Here is a 15,834-nt window from a genome sequence, read left to right as displayed (position 1 = left end):
AATGCGCAATTAATTAATTGTCTACATAAAATTTTTATATATTAATAATATATAAAAATTAAATTCTATAAATAAAGAGAATCGTCAATGTAACTCTGATAAAAAAAATTATAATTTGACTTAAGAATTATATCTTTTAATTTAATAAATTAAAAATTAATTTATTGTGAATTAGAATTTTATTTAAAAAAATTTTATTAGATAATAAATAATAAATTGTTAACTTGCTATATACATAGATAAAACTTAGATTCGAATACTCAAATTAATTATATATATTGTTGAATAAGTTGGTAGGCTTAGCTTCTATTCCATGGTGGCTTATTCTTGAAAAGATGAATTAATTGTGATTCACGAAACAAGCAACCTTAGCACGAGACGAGTTCGTGGAAACCAATTTCACTTTTTCCAATCTTTCTCACTTTCTGTAAGAGAAAAGCACCACCTCATGTCTGATTGTCTGTACATCAATCCACATTTGAATCAACTAAGAATTGTCCAAAATCATTCATGGCAAACTTAATGTATATTGGGAAAGGATGAACAACAAACCAAATAGACATTTTTTTTTTTTTGGTTTTTCACGTTATCCCGATAAGTTAAGAACTAATCTATTACGAATCTGAGCTTTATTTAAAGATTTATCACTGGCCAATGGATTGCTGCATGCACAAAGCGATATTCGAACCCTCACACTTACTTAAACCGATGAGTGACACTCGATCAACCCAAATTGATTATGTCCAAATTAAAATACAATACATCAAATTGAGATTTTCATTTAGAATAATACTATATGTATAAATAATTTTGTAATTAAGTTCAATTAAGTTAGTATAAAACTTAGTGAAAAAAAACATGCATATGTTATTATTCTTCTTTTTTAATGTTTTTTTTCTAGCATACAATTTTTTGTTAAAAACAACAAAAATTTTATACATAACACATAAATTTTTGTACATAATACACAAGTTTTTACTATGAATATATTTTGTTAGTTAGGTACTATGCGTATTTTATTGGTTAGGAGAAGAAGAAAATGAAAAGGACGAAGATGATTATAATAATAATAAAAGAGGATGAAAAAAAAAGAAAAAAAATAAATTACACAATAACAACATCAATATAATGAAGTATGCTCATTTGTGTTCGAAATGCGCAAGAACTTAGTTAAAAACTTGGTTCGAAATATGCTTGGACGCTTAGTATGTCTGTTTCATTTATTTTTTTTATTAGAGCAATGTTAGGGGACAGCAGTTTTATTGAATTTTGGCCAGCATGTAACCAGCAGAGGAAGGTGAGCCATTAGATGAAATCTCACACCATCAAATCATCATTGATGGCTAGTTGATGGCTAACAATCACAAAAATTGCTGGCTCCCTAGACTTTTCCTTTTTATTAATGGTATTTTAAGATCCAAATATCATGTTTGAAAAAATTCTTATAAGCAAAAACAATATTACATGCCCTTTGTTGGTTCTTTTTATGATCATATTATTGTATTCATTTGGTACTAAGCCTTTAGATTTGTATATAGATTAAAGGTTTAGTTCAATAAGTATCAATAACTATAAAGATCAACTAAAACCACCAACCTAGCTAGCTAACTTTTATACTATTTGTTTACTTATTTAATTTTATCTTGTTAGTTACATAGATTGTGGAGTTTGGATAATGAAATGATGAAAAGTTTTCCCACCAAACGCTATAGTAAATATAAATAAATAACTCATCAGAATAATTATATTCCACTATAAGACTAGAGTTCCACATATAAAAGTAGTTTGGTATTATGGATAATGACGTAGATTAAGATTCTCATAACTCATGATCATTTAATTAACTACAATTGGTTTTTCACAAAAGTAGTTTTATTTGATAACAAAGTAGAACCTTAACACACGTGTTAACAAAGAGAAAAGCACACGAGAATTATTAAAATGATAGTAACTTGAATGAAGACTTTGTAAATGGGTTTTAATTTGAGTGACTAATTAATTAATTAATTAATGGGGCCATTATTTCATTTGATATATATTCGTGGAAGTTTGGCATAAAGTTATATAATTCTAAAATGCGTGTGTGGTACGTGAAATACTTTCGGTGAGTATCATATATTACCCTATCTAACTAATTAAAATTTGTAATTACCAATTTTTAACATTCTTAATTGTTTCTAGAAAGAATATCAAAAGATATAATATAACAAGTTAGATTTTCATAAGTGTCTGTACTAACTTAGTTAAATTTACAAAATCAAATCCAACTAATTAATTAATTAATTAATATCTTGACAAACTTTCGATTGTGTTAAAAACTTTTCGCTAAATAGGGTTAGTTTGGACATTATTTAATTTCTCCAACAAATTAAAGTTTCTGCCTAATACGTGTCCCTGATTTAACCCAACATGAACAATGCAATTGGGAACTAAAATTTGAACACAGTCCATTTTCTTATATTAGAATTCAATCATTAATCTAATGTCCTTCAAAGCTTCTGCAGAAACATGATCACATGTTATAAACATGTATTGTGATTTGTGTGTTATATTTTTTCACTTTTATACTAATTTTTCTCCAAATTCAAGTATTATATACTTCAGATCAATTCATACTTCATCACCATGCATTGTCCTAATATGTTCCATAATTCAATATTTGAAATCATATTTTTACCTTTGGATCTTGTTTAGTAAACACACATGTGAATGTCTAACACTAATCATTCATAAATAAACAAATGTACATACATTATTGACATTATTTATTTTTTTTAAATGGTGCAAACTCATAATAATTTTATAGGGCTAATAGTCAAAATAATTTCTGAAGAATAATACATACATCAATTTGGTCCTTAAAAAATAGATGTCTTAAATTTATCCTTGACTGTAATTTATATTATCTTTTCGTTGGTATAATACATGTAACATGTCAATTATTAACCATTAATTGGTTACAGAGTTATATCTTTTATTGACCATTAATCTAAGTTTCATAACATTACAAGAAAGACAATTTTTCTTTGGGTTAGGTTGTGTTTAATGGATTTTTTTTTTCTTGGTGTAAGAGTTTAGGCTTAGGTTGTTAAAAACTAAAAACCTAGGTTGGGCCTTAAAAGCCCAATTTTGAAAATGGAGGCCCAGTTTGAAAATGAGACATTGGAAAATGATGTTTGACATTGCTAAAAACTAAAAAGCAGTAGAAGAATAGAAAGAGAAAGATCATGAGAAATGGGACAAGAGAGTGAAGTGAGAAAGGCAAAGACATGGTAGAGGTTCTTCTAGCATCATCACATCTACTTCACTGTTCATCTTATCCTCCTACATCTTGGTAACAACATTTATTCTAGTGATTTTGTTTCCCATTATTGTGGAGTGAATTTTACTTGTTAATTCTTAATATGCTCTATGAATTTTTAAGGTTGCACCTTACCTGTTTGTGTAATTGCCATCATCTGTCTATAATGGAAGATATAAATATTTAGTGTTGTGCATTTGAAGTGTGTCCAAATATGGTGAAATTATGGTTGCATATGATGCAGGAAGGTTTCAGGAACAGGAAGAGGAGCATATTTGAAGTGTTCATTGGAGCTGAGGAGGAGTAGTAAGGTGGTTCTGACCAAGAAAGTTTTGTTATCTGGCCTTGCTGCTTCCTTCATACTTCTCTCTCCTCCACCATCTCAGGTTTATAGTTATGAGATTGCATTCAGATTTTAGTTTTAGAGCTGCTAAAATCTTTTTGTGGAGCTACTTCACTGTTGGATGTTTTAATATTTTATATTCAACATTTTCATTTTTTGCCTTATTGAAGTTCATATAAAAGGGTGGATTTACCTTCTTATTTCATGAACAGTCTGCTGCTACAGATTTTGTTCATCAACAAAATATATGTCAGCTTGCCAATGCTAGTGAAAATTCAGTTGCCCTACCCTTTGAGAATGATTCTGATGGAAAAGGTGCGAACCTAATGATGATGAGAGGTATGACAGCCAAGAATTTTGATCCTGTAAGGTATTCAGGAAGATGGTTTGAAGTCGCTTCGCTTAAACGTGGATTCGCCGGTCAAGGTCAAGAAGACTGCCATTGTACTCAGGTGTGGAATTTAGGAAGATTATATTATTAACTTATTAACAATCATTGAATTCTAAGGCATAGACAGAACGTAAGGTTCTCAATTTTATTGTTTATTGGAAATGAGTTCAATTATGTCATTCATGAATCATGATAACACTCTAGTGCATCTTAGACATAAACTCTCTCATTTACTTGGGTTGTTATGTTTCTTTGGCATCCATAAAGTTCTTGATATTATGTACTAATGACATTTCAGGGTGTATATACATTTGATAGGGAAGCTAAGGCTATTCAAGTTGATACATTTTGTGTTCATGGAGGCCCTAATGGATATATAACCGGAATTAGGGGGAGAGTTCAATGTCTATCAGAAGATGATTTGCAGAAAAATGCAACTGACCTAGAGAAGCAGGAAATGATTAAAGAAAAATGCTATCTCCGCTTTCCTACATTGCCATTCATCCCTAAGGAACCTTACGATGTCATTGCTACTGATTATGACAATTTTGCTCTTGTTTCAGGAGCAAAGGACACTAGTTTTGTTCAGGTATTACTCAACTGCATAAATATAGCCCCTTTCAAGTACTTTTCGTCATTTGTTTTCCCATGACATATCCGAATTCAGAGGCTAAATACTAATCTACCACGGATCTGAACTCCATTTAAGGGTTTGTCATTGTCTAACTGATTGCTACATACATTAAGACGAGATTTGAAGTCTCGACGCTTGTTTAAGCGGACTCACTCAATCAAACCAAGTTGGTTTCATCATTATTTAGTTGAGTAGAATAGAGTTTTCTGAAATAACAATAATGCTTAGAAATTGCTCAAGTCTCAGGAATGCAGATTTCTTAAATAACAATAATGCTTTAGAAGTTGCTTAAGTCTCAGCAATTCATATTAAATTATACTACTCTTATAACAAAAGTACTCAATATCATAGAATTTAAATCTCAGAAAGGTTAGCGTTCACTTGTCCAAATATAATCGTATCATGTATTCATGTTTAATATTGCCTAATCTTAGTAGACTTCGGTGTAATTTACCCTATATGTTATGTCAATCTTTTTTTATTGGGATTCATTTTCTGGTTTTGAATACTACAGATATACTCAAGAACACCTAACCCTGGACCTGAATTCATAGAGAAGTACAAAGCTTACTTGGAAAACTTTGGATATGATTCAAGCAAGATCAAAGACACGCCTCAAGATTGCGAAGTAATGTCGAACAGTCAGCTGGCAGCTATGATGTCCATGCCTGGAATGCAGCAGGCACTAATAAACCAGTTTCCTGATCTTGAACTTAAGGCCCCTATTGCACTTAATCCCTTCACAAGTGTATTTGACACTTTCAAGAAGCTTCTTGAGCTTTATTTTAAATAGTAGCTTATACCTATAATCCAATTGAGTTGCATCATGTTTTGTTCTTTTGTATTATATTTACTAATAATAGTATGCAGTCTTGTATGTAACAAATACCAGTCCTTGATGGAAGTTATGTTCAAGTATAAGCTACCCATATTTGGTGACATAACTGGTATATGCTTTCAGCTATCTTCATTGTTCCTCTTTTGTTGATGAATATGAATGGAAATATGGAATGAAAATAAAGTTTTCTTTGATCAACTGCGGTCGGCCATGTGAATCAAATGAAATTATTATATCCCATATGAATTAGGATTTAATTTTTATACACTGTTAGTACAAACTACAAACAAAAGTTTTACATATCATATAATGTTGTATTAACAAAAATATTTAATATATTCATTTGTTATCTTAATTGGCTTTTTAAAACACAAATATCTAATTACATTACATGATCAAACACTTTCACTTACTAAGTTACTAGTTCCAAGTTGTCCCCATCTACTCCTATGTATCCTTAGAATCCACGAAATGGATAAAATAGCAAGGAACTAGACCAATGACACTTCTTAGTTTTTGGTTTGTTACACTTTATGTTCTTAGTCATCTTGTGAAATGGAATCTAGTTCCTAAAAAGGGTACAAGTATAAACAAACTACACGTGATTGACACCACCAAACTCCCTGAAAGAGGGTCCACCAAGGGACCAACGGTGGTGGTTTCTGGAGAGTAAAGGCACAAGTTCTTCAGAGTTTTCTGTCTCCTTTTCCGGCTGTGTCCATACTAGAATAAAGGGAAGCAAGGATGTAAAGTGAAATTGCCAACAAGAGTTGTTACTAGCAAGGTAGAATATTAAAATCGTAACGATATTTAAATTGTAAAATCATCCGAATTAGTTGAAATTTTTAAAATTGATTAACTCATTCGAAATTATAATATCAAAAGATTTTAAGAATTAAATCGAGATTCTAACTATTACGACCGTTACATGTGATAAAATCCTGAAAATGATCCTATAGAAACACCATTTTGACTTTTGAGTCCATTTTATTCTTATAAGAAACTTCCTTTGATAAGTAATATGTAAATACTTTTATAACTAGTGTTTATTGAGCTTGGAATATGTATTAGCATAAAATACTGTGAAATTAAAATGTATTACATTGGATATTGGCACTTTAGACTAAATCAAAATACATGAACAACATGATTGACAACAAACTTAGAATGCATGGAGTAATAGACGAATTCTGCTGCATTTTGGTATATTTTACTAACAAGTGTTTACGAATTACTTCAAAGTAAAAGTAGAACTCAATGATAAACACAGATTTGGTAAACAAAGCAAAATAAGTCCTCAAACTCCTCAAATAGCACCCAATATAGAAACAAATCACAAAATAGATAAAGCTAACCAAAACAACATCATACCAAAACATGAAAAAGCACTGAAAACTATATAGTTAGCCTACTATCTCTTCCTTGCTATTGAAGACACCAAAATGCAACAACCACCTACTTAAAAAGTAGTGGAAAGATAAAGCTACACTTTTACCTTTCACATGAATCCTATCTCATCCACTCAACACTGAAAAAGAGTCCAATATAATGGACCTGTCATGTTCCTAGGAGCATGTTGATGAAACTTAAAGTAGTTAAAAGGGTGGTATAGTTAGTTAGACATTTCCATTTCTTTTTTTCTTAACTGAAAGCACATGAAAGCAGTGATCATGTCATTTACATATATGCCATGCACTTTATATAGAGAGAGCAAAAGGTGAAGGATTCTTGTGAAACCACATCTTCTTGAAATCTAAAGAAAAATGCCTCAGAGTCTCTGCAATCTCCCAACTAGGACAAAACCACAAACAACCCTTCTCTCAACCAAACAAATCATGCACAAATCCACTACCATTGCCACAAATGACATGAAAGTAACTGCAGAATTTGCACCGGTGCAAATAGGCACCAGAGGTACAGTAGCATCTCTTATAATGCAAGAAATCGAGTACTTCAGCCGGATCGAATCAAATTCCCAAGACAGGTCATATAGGAGCAAATCTCAAATTACAGAAGTTGGTTCCTCAGTTAGCACAAACTCTAGAGCAACCACAATTGTGTCCCCAGTTGAAAGTACGAAGAAAAAGCGGCCAAGTAGCAGCAAGCTCCTATCTAGCATGTGTTCTATGGTGGATGTATCAAACAACAATAGGCCAAATGGTACCACCTCTGCTTTCAGTTACAGGAATCTGAAGTCAGAGATACAAAATTTTCAGGTTTAGATTAACCAAGGTTTAAATTATGCTCTCTGAGAGCTTTGAGAAACCGAGCTTCTTAAGACGACTTGCTAAAGGAGTAGCCCAAGCCTTATCTGCATTCCCACATCTTATGTCCACAACTTCAACAATGTTAGGTATCTTCTTATCATTCTTCTCCCTGGCAGGACTTCGGTCGACTGGGAAGTTATCATAACCAAGTATTGGAATTCTGTGTGTACTTCTGCCACTAGATTTTGTTTTCTGCACTGCCTTACTGGGGAATCTATGGTTTGTATTTGTGCTTTTACTGCCTCCACTGCTACTTGCTTCATCTGATGATTTTCTTGGTTGTAGTCTTTTCGGCGTTGCACTAGTGCAGGCAACCAAAACAGGAAGTGTTCTGTGCTTAGTTCTTGAAGGTACTTGTTTGTGTGGTGTTGAAGAGATTTGATTCAATTCCCTTGTCATTAAGGAACCGATTGTTCCGGTGGTTCCTAGCTTGATGGATCCTCCTCCACCCTTAATACCTTCTAGATTCTGAGGCATTTTCTTCTTCTTAGCACCAATAAACGATCCAAAATTGTTCTAGTCTTTGAAAATGGATACTCCTGGAAGATTTATTCAATAATCTGTTGCACATTTGATCTCACCAATGAATTCAGATGTAAATGGTATGTTAAAATTCAAGTCATAATGTGATTAAAATTCTCCTATACTAACATGTAGTTTTCATCTTCCATATACCATGTCAAGATTGGGGGAAAAAGTGACAGAAATACATGAAATTAGTTCAGCATCAAATCAATAACAAGAGAACAGCAAAATTCTAATCAAAATAAATAATGTCAACTGATGGACTTAGCTTCAATACGTTTTATGCTAAAAAACAAGAAATCTTTTTTTATGAAAAGATAAACCAGAAAGCTTTTTATAAAAAAATATATAAAAAAGTTCATATTGTTAAATTAGTGAAAAGTGCAGATATCTAACTTCAACCATTGTAGACTGCGGATCATGATCTCTACAAAAACAGGACTACAACATAAAAGATGTAGATACACACACACAATACTCATGAACCACACATCATAACCTAAGGATAAGAATGCCAACTCAACTACAATCAGTGTCCGTGATTTTGAAGGGGAAAAAAAAAAGAAAAAGAATAAAACGGAAAAAGAGTTCACCCAGAAAACAGAAAGGATGGAGATGAATCAAATCTCCAAAAACTATCCATAGAAGGGTTAAAACTGAATCCAGCTTCAAAGAGCTTTTCACTAAAGACAAAAAAAACCAAACTTGAACTAGAATAAATAAATAATAATAACCAGAGGGGAAAAAATACTTTCAATCCAATAAAAATGCTTCACATTACTCGTAATAGATTGGTACTTTGATTCCCAAAAAAAAAAACAAAAAATACTTTTTTAGATCTTAAGATGGAAAAGAAAAACGCATAAATGATCAACAAAGTTGAATACAGAGTTGGTAATCGTACCCAGAAGGTCACACGGCTCTGAAAGTTTTGAAATTGCAGATTTGGAAGAGAACCCAAAACAAAAGTTCGAAGCTTTTGTTTTGGAATGGAATTGGAGGCAAATGTGTTTGTGAAAAAGGGGTGAAAAATATGATCTTGGAAAAATAAAAAAGTCATATAACGTAAGTAGGTGACATTATTTTTGGACACACTTGATGTGTCTCATTTTGGAGTCAGTGTGGAACTGTGGATCCAACTTATGTTTGATTTGACTTATGTAACTTTATCATTATGGCCGGTGTAATAGAGTTAATTTTCCCACCAAATTTTCACAGTTCATTATATAGATATCAATTTGTAATCAATAGCATAAAATAGTGGGTGCAAAATGAAAATTCAAAAAGAAAATTAGATTAGTTGTTGGTGTTACTGATGTGATTTCCTCTATTTGTTTTCCTCCTGTTTTTTGGGATCAGGTTGTGCTATTTACATAGCATGATAGAAAATGAAAAAATATATAAATAAATAAATAAAAAGACCATGAACTTTTGAAAAATGTTATATGTGTATATATTTTTTATACACTTCTTAAAAAACAAAAAATGATTAATAAGAAGTGAGAAAATAAAAAAAATTTTCTTTCTATTATAAAATAACTAAATAAATAAATAAAGAAGAGGTAACAAGAATTAAGAAATATAAAGAGAGAGAAAAAAGTATTGCAACGTAAAAGAGAGAGTATTTTATTGTTTGTTGTTATATAAAAAGTCTCAGCCTATGCTCCTATTTATACATGTGCAAGGCTTTACTTTTTCAAACTATATTAAATACAATCATCTTTGAGAATGGCATCCATATAAGGGCTAATTTTTTTTGTTATGGAAGTAGAAGTGGTGATATACCTTAACATTATAATTTTTGGTATTTTTCAAAACTATGGAAGTACACAAATCGGAGGGTCCGATTTCTGTACCTCAAAATTTTTAATTTTTTTTACCACAAATCGGACGGTCCGATTTCTGTACCTCTACAAATCGGACGGTCCGATTTCCGTACCTCAAATTTTTTAATTTTTTTTATCACAAATCGGACGGTCCGATTTCTGTATCTCTACAAATCGGACAGTCTGATTTGTGTACCTCTAGAAATCGGACAGTCCGATTTCTGTACTTTTAATAAATCGGACGGTCCGATTTTTGCTTTTCTTGTTAAACGATTCCACATTTGAGTATAACACCCCAACAATCCACATTTAAAAAAACATCACTACCACTACAATATTAAAATAAAAAATTCCCACATAAGATGTGATAAAGCATTCTTATCACAACACTCCCTCTTGGATGACCATTTAGGATTATTGTCTTATTAAAACCTTACTAAAGAAAATTCAATGGGAAAAAAACTTTAGTGAAGGAAAAAGAGTATAATATCCTTTGTGATGGGGACTGCCTCATTAAAAACCTTATCAAGAAAAAACCCAATAGGAAAAAAACCTAATCAAGGAAAAAAGAGTACAATCTCCCCCTTTTGTCGACATCATTTAATGTCTCGAAATCGATGCATCTCAATCTCATTTACCAATCTTTCAAAAGAGGATTTTGGGAATGACTTTGTAAATAAATCTGCCAGATTGTCACTTGAGCAGATCTGTTGGACATCAATTGTCCCTTGATTTTGAAGATCACGAGTGAAGAAGAATTTGGGAGAAATATGCTTTGTTCTATCACCTTTGATATATCCGCCTTTAAGTTGAGCAATGCATGCTGTATTATCTTCAAACAGGACAGTTGGAGCTATCTTCTGATCAACTAGTCAACATGATGACAGAATATATTGGATCACACTCCTCAGCCAAAAACACTCGTGACTAGCTTTATGTATCGCTAGTATTTCAGCATGATTAGAGGATGTTACTGCAATTGTCTGTTTCGTGGACCTCCATGATATAGCTGTACCACCATATGTAAACAGGTATCCTGTTTGAGATCTCTCTTTATATGGATCAGACAAATATCCAGCATCTGCATAGCCAACTAATTGTGACTTGGATCCATAGGGATAAAACAATCACATATCAACCATTCCATGAAGATATCGAAAGATTTATTTGATTCCACTCCAACGTCTTCTGGTTGGAGAGGAACTATATCTTGCTAGTAAATTCACCGCGAATGATATGTCAGATCGCGTATTATTAGCAAGATACACTAGCGCTCTAATGGTACTAAGATATGGTACTTCAGGACCAATGATATCTTCATTCTCTTCTTTAGGACGGAATTGATCTTACGATCATTGGGGTACTCAAGGGATGTGACTTATCCATATAAATTTTTTTCAAGACCTTTTCTGTGTATGTTGTTTGATGAATAAAGATCTCATTTTTATATGCTCGATCTGCAGGCCGAGACAAAATTTAGTCTTTTCAAGATCTTTCATCTCAAACTCTTCTTTTAGAGTTTTTATTATTGTTGGAATCTCTTCAGGAGTCCCAATAATATTTAAATCATCAATGTACACAGCAATTATAATGAACCCAGATGCAGATTTCTTTATGAAAACACATGGGCAGATATCATCATTCTTGAATCCGTTTCTAGACAGATACTCAGTAAGATGATTATACCACATTCGTCCAGATTGCTTTAGACCATATAAAGATCTTTGCAATTTGACTGAGTATAACCGTTGCGAATATTCATTGGATGGTTTAGATATCTTTAATCCTTAAGGGACTTTCATATAGATATCACGATCTAATGAGCCGTACAAATAGACTGTTATCTCATCCATTAAATGCATATGCAATTTATGATATGCAAATAAACTGACCAAATAACGCAATGTTATTGCATCCACTACAGGGGAATACGTTTCTTCATAATCTATACTGGGCCTTTGTGAAAAATCTTGTGCCACAAGTCGGGCTTTGTAGCGCACAACTTCATTTTTCGCATTTCGTTTTCTCACAAATACCCATCGGTATCCAACAGGTTTTACATTTTCAGGTGTATGGACTACAGGTCCAAAGACTTCACGTTTTGCAAGTGAGTCTAATTCAGCCTTCATGGCTTCTTCCCATTTTGGCCAATCATTTCTTTGTCGACATTCTTCGACTGATCTTGGCACAAGATCCTTACTTTCATGCATGATATTTAATGCCAAATTATATGCAAATATTTCATTGACAATTGTCTTATTTCGGTCCCATTTCTCTCCTATAAAGACATAATTTATCGAGATCTCATCATTTTCACAATTTTCAGGTACCTGAATGTCTTCTAGCGTTAAAACTGTATCATAATTTTGGATACCTGCAGGTGTTTTTACTATGTCTTTTTCAACAGGAATCGTATTTACCTTTTTTCTTTTTTGAGAATTTTTGTCTTTGGAACCGATAGGCCTGCCACGCTTCTGGCGTGAATTTGCTTCAGTGGCTACTTGTCCTACTGGGATATAAATTCGAATTGGGGCATTTTTCGCTGGTATATAAGATTTAGTTATCCTCTTTGTATCGAAAAATGCATCAGGCAATTCATTTGCTATTCTTTGCAAATGTATAATCTTTTGAACTTCTAGTTCACATTACCCTGATCGAGGATCTAAATGCATCAACGATGATGCATTCCAATTAAGTTCCTTTTCAGGAAGCTTATTCTCTCCCCCTAATGTTGGAAATTTTGATTCATCAAAATGACAATCTGCAAACTGGGCTTTAGATACATCTCCAGTTTGTATCTCAAGATACCTTACTATAGAGGGAGAATCATATCCAACATATATCCCCAATTTTCTTTGGGGTCCCATTTTGGTGCGATTAGGTAGTACAATGGGAACATATATCGCACATTCGAATATTCTTAAATAGAAAACATTTGACTGCTGGCCAAAAGTTAATTGCATAAGAGAGAACTGATGGTAACCCGTTGGCCTCAAACGAATAAGTGCTGCGGCATGTAAAATAGCATGCCCCCAAACAGAGGTTGGGAGATTTGTTCTCATAAGTAAGGGTCTAGAAATTAATTAGAGGCGTTTAATAAGTGATTCTGCTAACCCATTTTGTGTGTGAACATAAGCTACTGGATGTTCAACACTTATTCCATTAGCATACAATAAGCATCAAAAGCTTGGGAAGTAAATTCACCAGCATTATCAAGACGAATTGCTTTGATTGAATTTTTTGGAAATTGTGCTTTTAATCGAATAATTTGAGCCAGTAATCTCGCAAACGCTAGGTTGCGAGAAGATAATAAGAACACATGTGACCATCTCGAAGATGCGTCTATCAGGACCATAAAATATCTAAAAGATCCACATGGTGGATGAATAAGTCCACACATATCACCTTGAATCTTTTCTAGGAATTCAGGGGATTCAAATCCAATCTTTACTGGTGATGGCCTTAAAATTAACTTCCCTTGAGAACATGCAGCACAACAAAATTCACTAGATTTAAGAATCTTCTGGTTATTTAGTAAATGTTCATGGGAGTTTTCAATAATTCTCCTCATCATGGTTGTTCGCGGATGACCCTATCTATCATGCCAAGTTATGAATTCATTTGGGCTAGTAAACTTCTGGTTTACAATGGCATGTAATTCAATTGCACTAATCTTGGTATAATACAATCCAGATGAAAGTGAGGATAACTTTTCTAATATAACCTTTTTATTTAAATCATGAGTTGTGATACGTAAATACTCATGATTTTTCTCATTCATTGTTTTAATATGATATCCATTTCGGCAAATATCTTTGAAACTCAACAAGTTCCTCAGAGACTTGGTAGATAATAATGCATTATTTATTATAAATTTCGCTCCTCCAAAAAACAAAATTATAGCTCCTCCGGAGCCTTCTATCACATTATCTGAGTCAATAATAGTATTAACATATTCTTCTTTTGGCACAAGATGGGTAAAATATATATCACTTTTAAGAATAGTGTGCGAACTTACAGTATCCGCAAGACAAATATCTTCAGAATATGTCATTGCCATTTTTCTTCAAAAACAAATGATAATAATAATAAAATGAGTAGAAGTACATGCACAGTACAATTATTCACATGAATACTTAACAAACACATACATATATCAAACTATTCCATCATTGATCAAATAACCAATATTTTCTTCAGAATCCTTAAAGAAATTAGATGCATCATAATGAGTGGTAGAATTTTCATCATTTGAAATAAAATTTGTTTCCTTTCCTTTGTCATCCTTTTTCAAGGATGCTTGATAAAGATCAACTATAGGTGCCTTGGGGTACGACAGGTACGTGACCAATGGCCCTTTCCATCACAACAGAAGCATTTATCCTCAATTGATTTACTTTGCCCATTGTTTCTTTCTTTATCCCACTTCTGGTGAGATCTTTTCTTGCGAACATAATTTCTTTTCCTTTCATAATTTTTCTTGTTATCAAAATCTTGCCATTTATCTCTTTTGAGGATATAATTTGCCGCATTTGCTTCAGGAAATGGGGTGGCACCATCTGGACGCGCTTCATTATTTCTTAAGACAACTCATTGTTGCGTTCAGCAACAAGAAAGTAAGAAAATAGCTTAGAATATTTTTTAAATCTTTTTTCTCGATAGCTACTGCAGCACATTCAAAGCATGGAAGGTCGAGAAAGTTTTCTCTAACATATCGGGTTTGAGGAGGTGTCACCGTCTTTTGATGATTGTACCTTTCTTCAAGGTCTTTCCACAGATCTGCAAGATCTTTTAATGTGGGATATTCATTTTTCAATCATACGTCAAGATGACGATGAAGGAAAATCATAGCTTTGGCTTTATTCTTTTGAGATGTATTATTTTCAGCCTTAATGGTATTTTCAAGATCCATTGAATCAAGATGGATTTTAGCATATAGTATCCATGATAAATAATTGTTTCCAGATATATCAAAAGCATTATATTCAAGATGAAAGAGTTTCGACATAATAAAAATTTGTTACCTGAGTCTTCCTAAAATTTGATCAGAGTCTTGTGCTTATAACGTATTATAAAATAACTAAATAAATAAATAAATAAGAGGTAACAAGAATTAAGAAATATAAAGAGAGAGAAAGAAGTATTGTAACGTAAAAAGAGAGAGAGTATTTTATTGCTTGTTGTTATGTAAAAAATCTCAATCTATATCCCTATTTATACATGTGCAAGGCTTTACTTTTTCAAATTATATTAAATACAATCATCTTTGAGAATGGGCATCCACATAAGATGTGATAAAGCATTCTTATCACAACACTTTTTTGGAAATGAATCACTAATAATGTTACAATTTAGTGGATACTGCTTAAAAAAAAAAAGAGGTTCAAGTCTCAGTTTTGTTAAGCTGATGCATGCATTAGGAAAGTCAACAGCTTTTTGATCATGAAATACTGGAAGAGCACAATAGAAAAATTCTGATACTATCAAACACAGGCCAATCGATGTATGGTTTCATAAGAATCTGTCTTCAATTTAAATGAAAATTTTAACACTCAGTTAATTTTCCCGGAATCGTTTACTCATATTAACAACTCAACAACAATATAACATAACCTCAATATAATTTTCTTTCAAGTAATTTCAACAGTATTATAATAAAATACTAAGAAGAAGAATAACACTGCAAAATTGATATATATTTTATTATCC

General features: G+C 32.4%; 2 protein-coding genes across 2 annotated transcripts; one reads left to right on the top strand and one right to left on the bottom strand.

Moving 5' to 3' along the window:
• Positions 1 to 3,205: 3,205 nt before the first annotated feature.
• LOC107496568 (chloroplastic lipocalin) lies at positions 3,206 to 5,646 on the top strand. Its single transcript, XM_016117867.3, has 5 exons — positions 3,206 to 3,334; positions 3,546 to 3,687; positions 3,857 to 4,096; positions 4,334 to 4,624; positions 5,184 to 5,646. Exons 1-5 carry the CDS (start codon positions 3,270 to 3,272, stop codon positions 5,460 to 5,462), a joined length of 1,017 nt encoding a protein of 338 aa, XP_015973353.1. The 5' UTR covers positions 3,206 to 3,269; the 3' UTR covers positions 5,463 to 5,646.
• Positions 5,647 to 7,382: 1,736 nt separating this feature from the next.
• On the bottom strand, positions 7,383 to 9,434 carry LOC107496582 (uncharacterized). Its single transcript, XM_016117883.3, has 2 exons — positions 9,204 to 9,434; positions 7,383 to 8,334 (listed from the first exon to the last, which is right to left on the bottom strand). Exon 2 carries the CDS (start codon positions 8,249 to 8,251, stop codon positions 7,742 to 7,744), a length of 510 nt encoding a protein of 169 aa, XP_015973369.1. The 5' UTR covers positions 8,252 to 8,334; positions 9,204 to 9,434; the 3' UTR covers positions 7,383 to 7,741.
• Between the last annotated feature and the right edge of the window lie 6,400 nt (positions 9,435 to 15,834).

This window comes from Arachis duranensis, chromosome 7, assembly GCF_000817695.3.
Source record: "Arachis duranensis cultivar V14167 chromosome 7, aradu.V14167.gnm2.J7QH, whole genome shotgun sequence".
NCBI lineage: Eukaryota > Viridiplantae > Streptophyta > Magnoliopsida > Fabales > Fabaceae > Arachis > Arachis duranensis.
Note: the sequence above shows the minus strand (reverse complement) of the source record. Positions and strands in the feature narration are given on the sequence as shown.

Excerpts from the sequence above, each read along its gene's own strand:
- LOC107496568 (XM_016117867.3), top strand. The coding sequence starts at position 3,270 with ATGGTAGAGGTTCTTCTAGCATCATCACATCTACTTCACTGTTCATCT. Across the intron at positions 4,097-4,333 it reads AAGACTGCCATTGTACTCAG|GGTGTATATACATTTGATAG; the intron begins GTGTGGAATTTA and ends ATGACATTTCAG. Across the intron at positions 4,625-5,183 it reads AGGACACTAGTTTTGTTCAG|ATATACTCAAGAACACCTAA; the intron begins GTATTACTCAAC and ends TGAATACTACAG.
- LOC107496582 (XM_016117883.3), bottom strand. The coding sequence starts at position 8,251 with ATGCCTCAGAATCTAGAAGGTATTAAGGGTGGAGGAGGATCCATCAAG.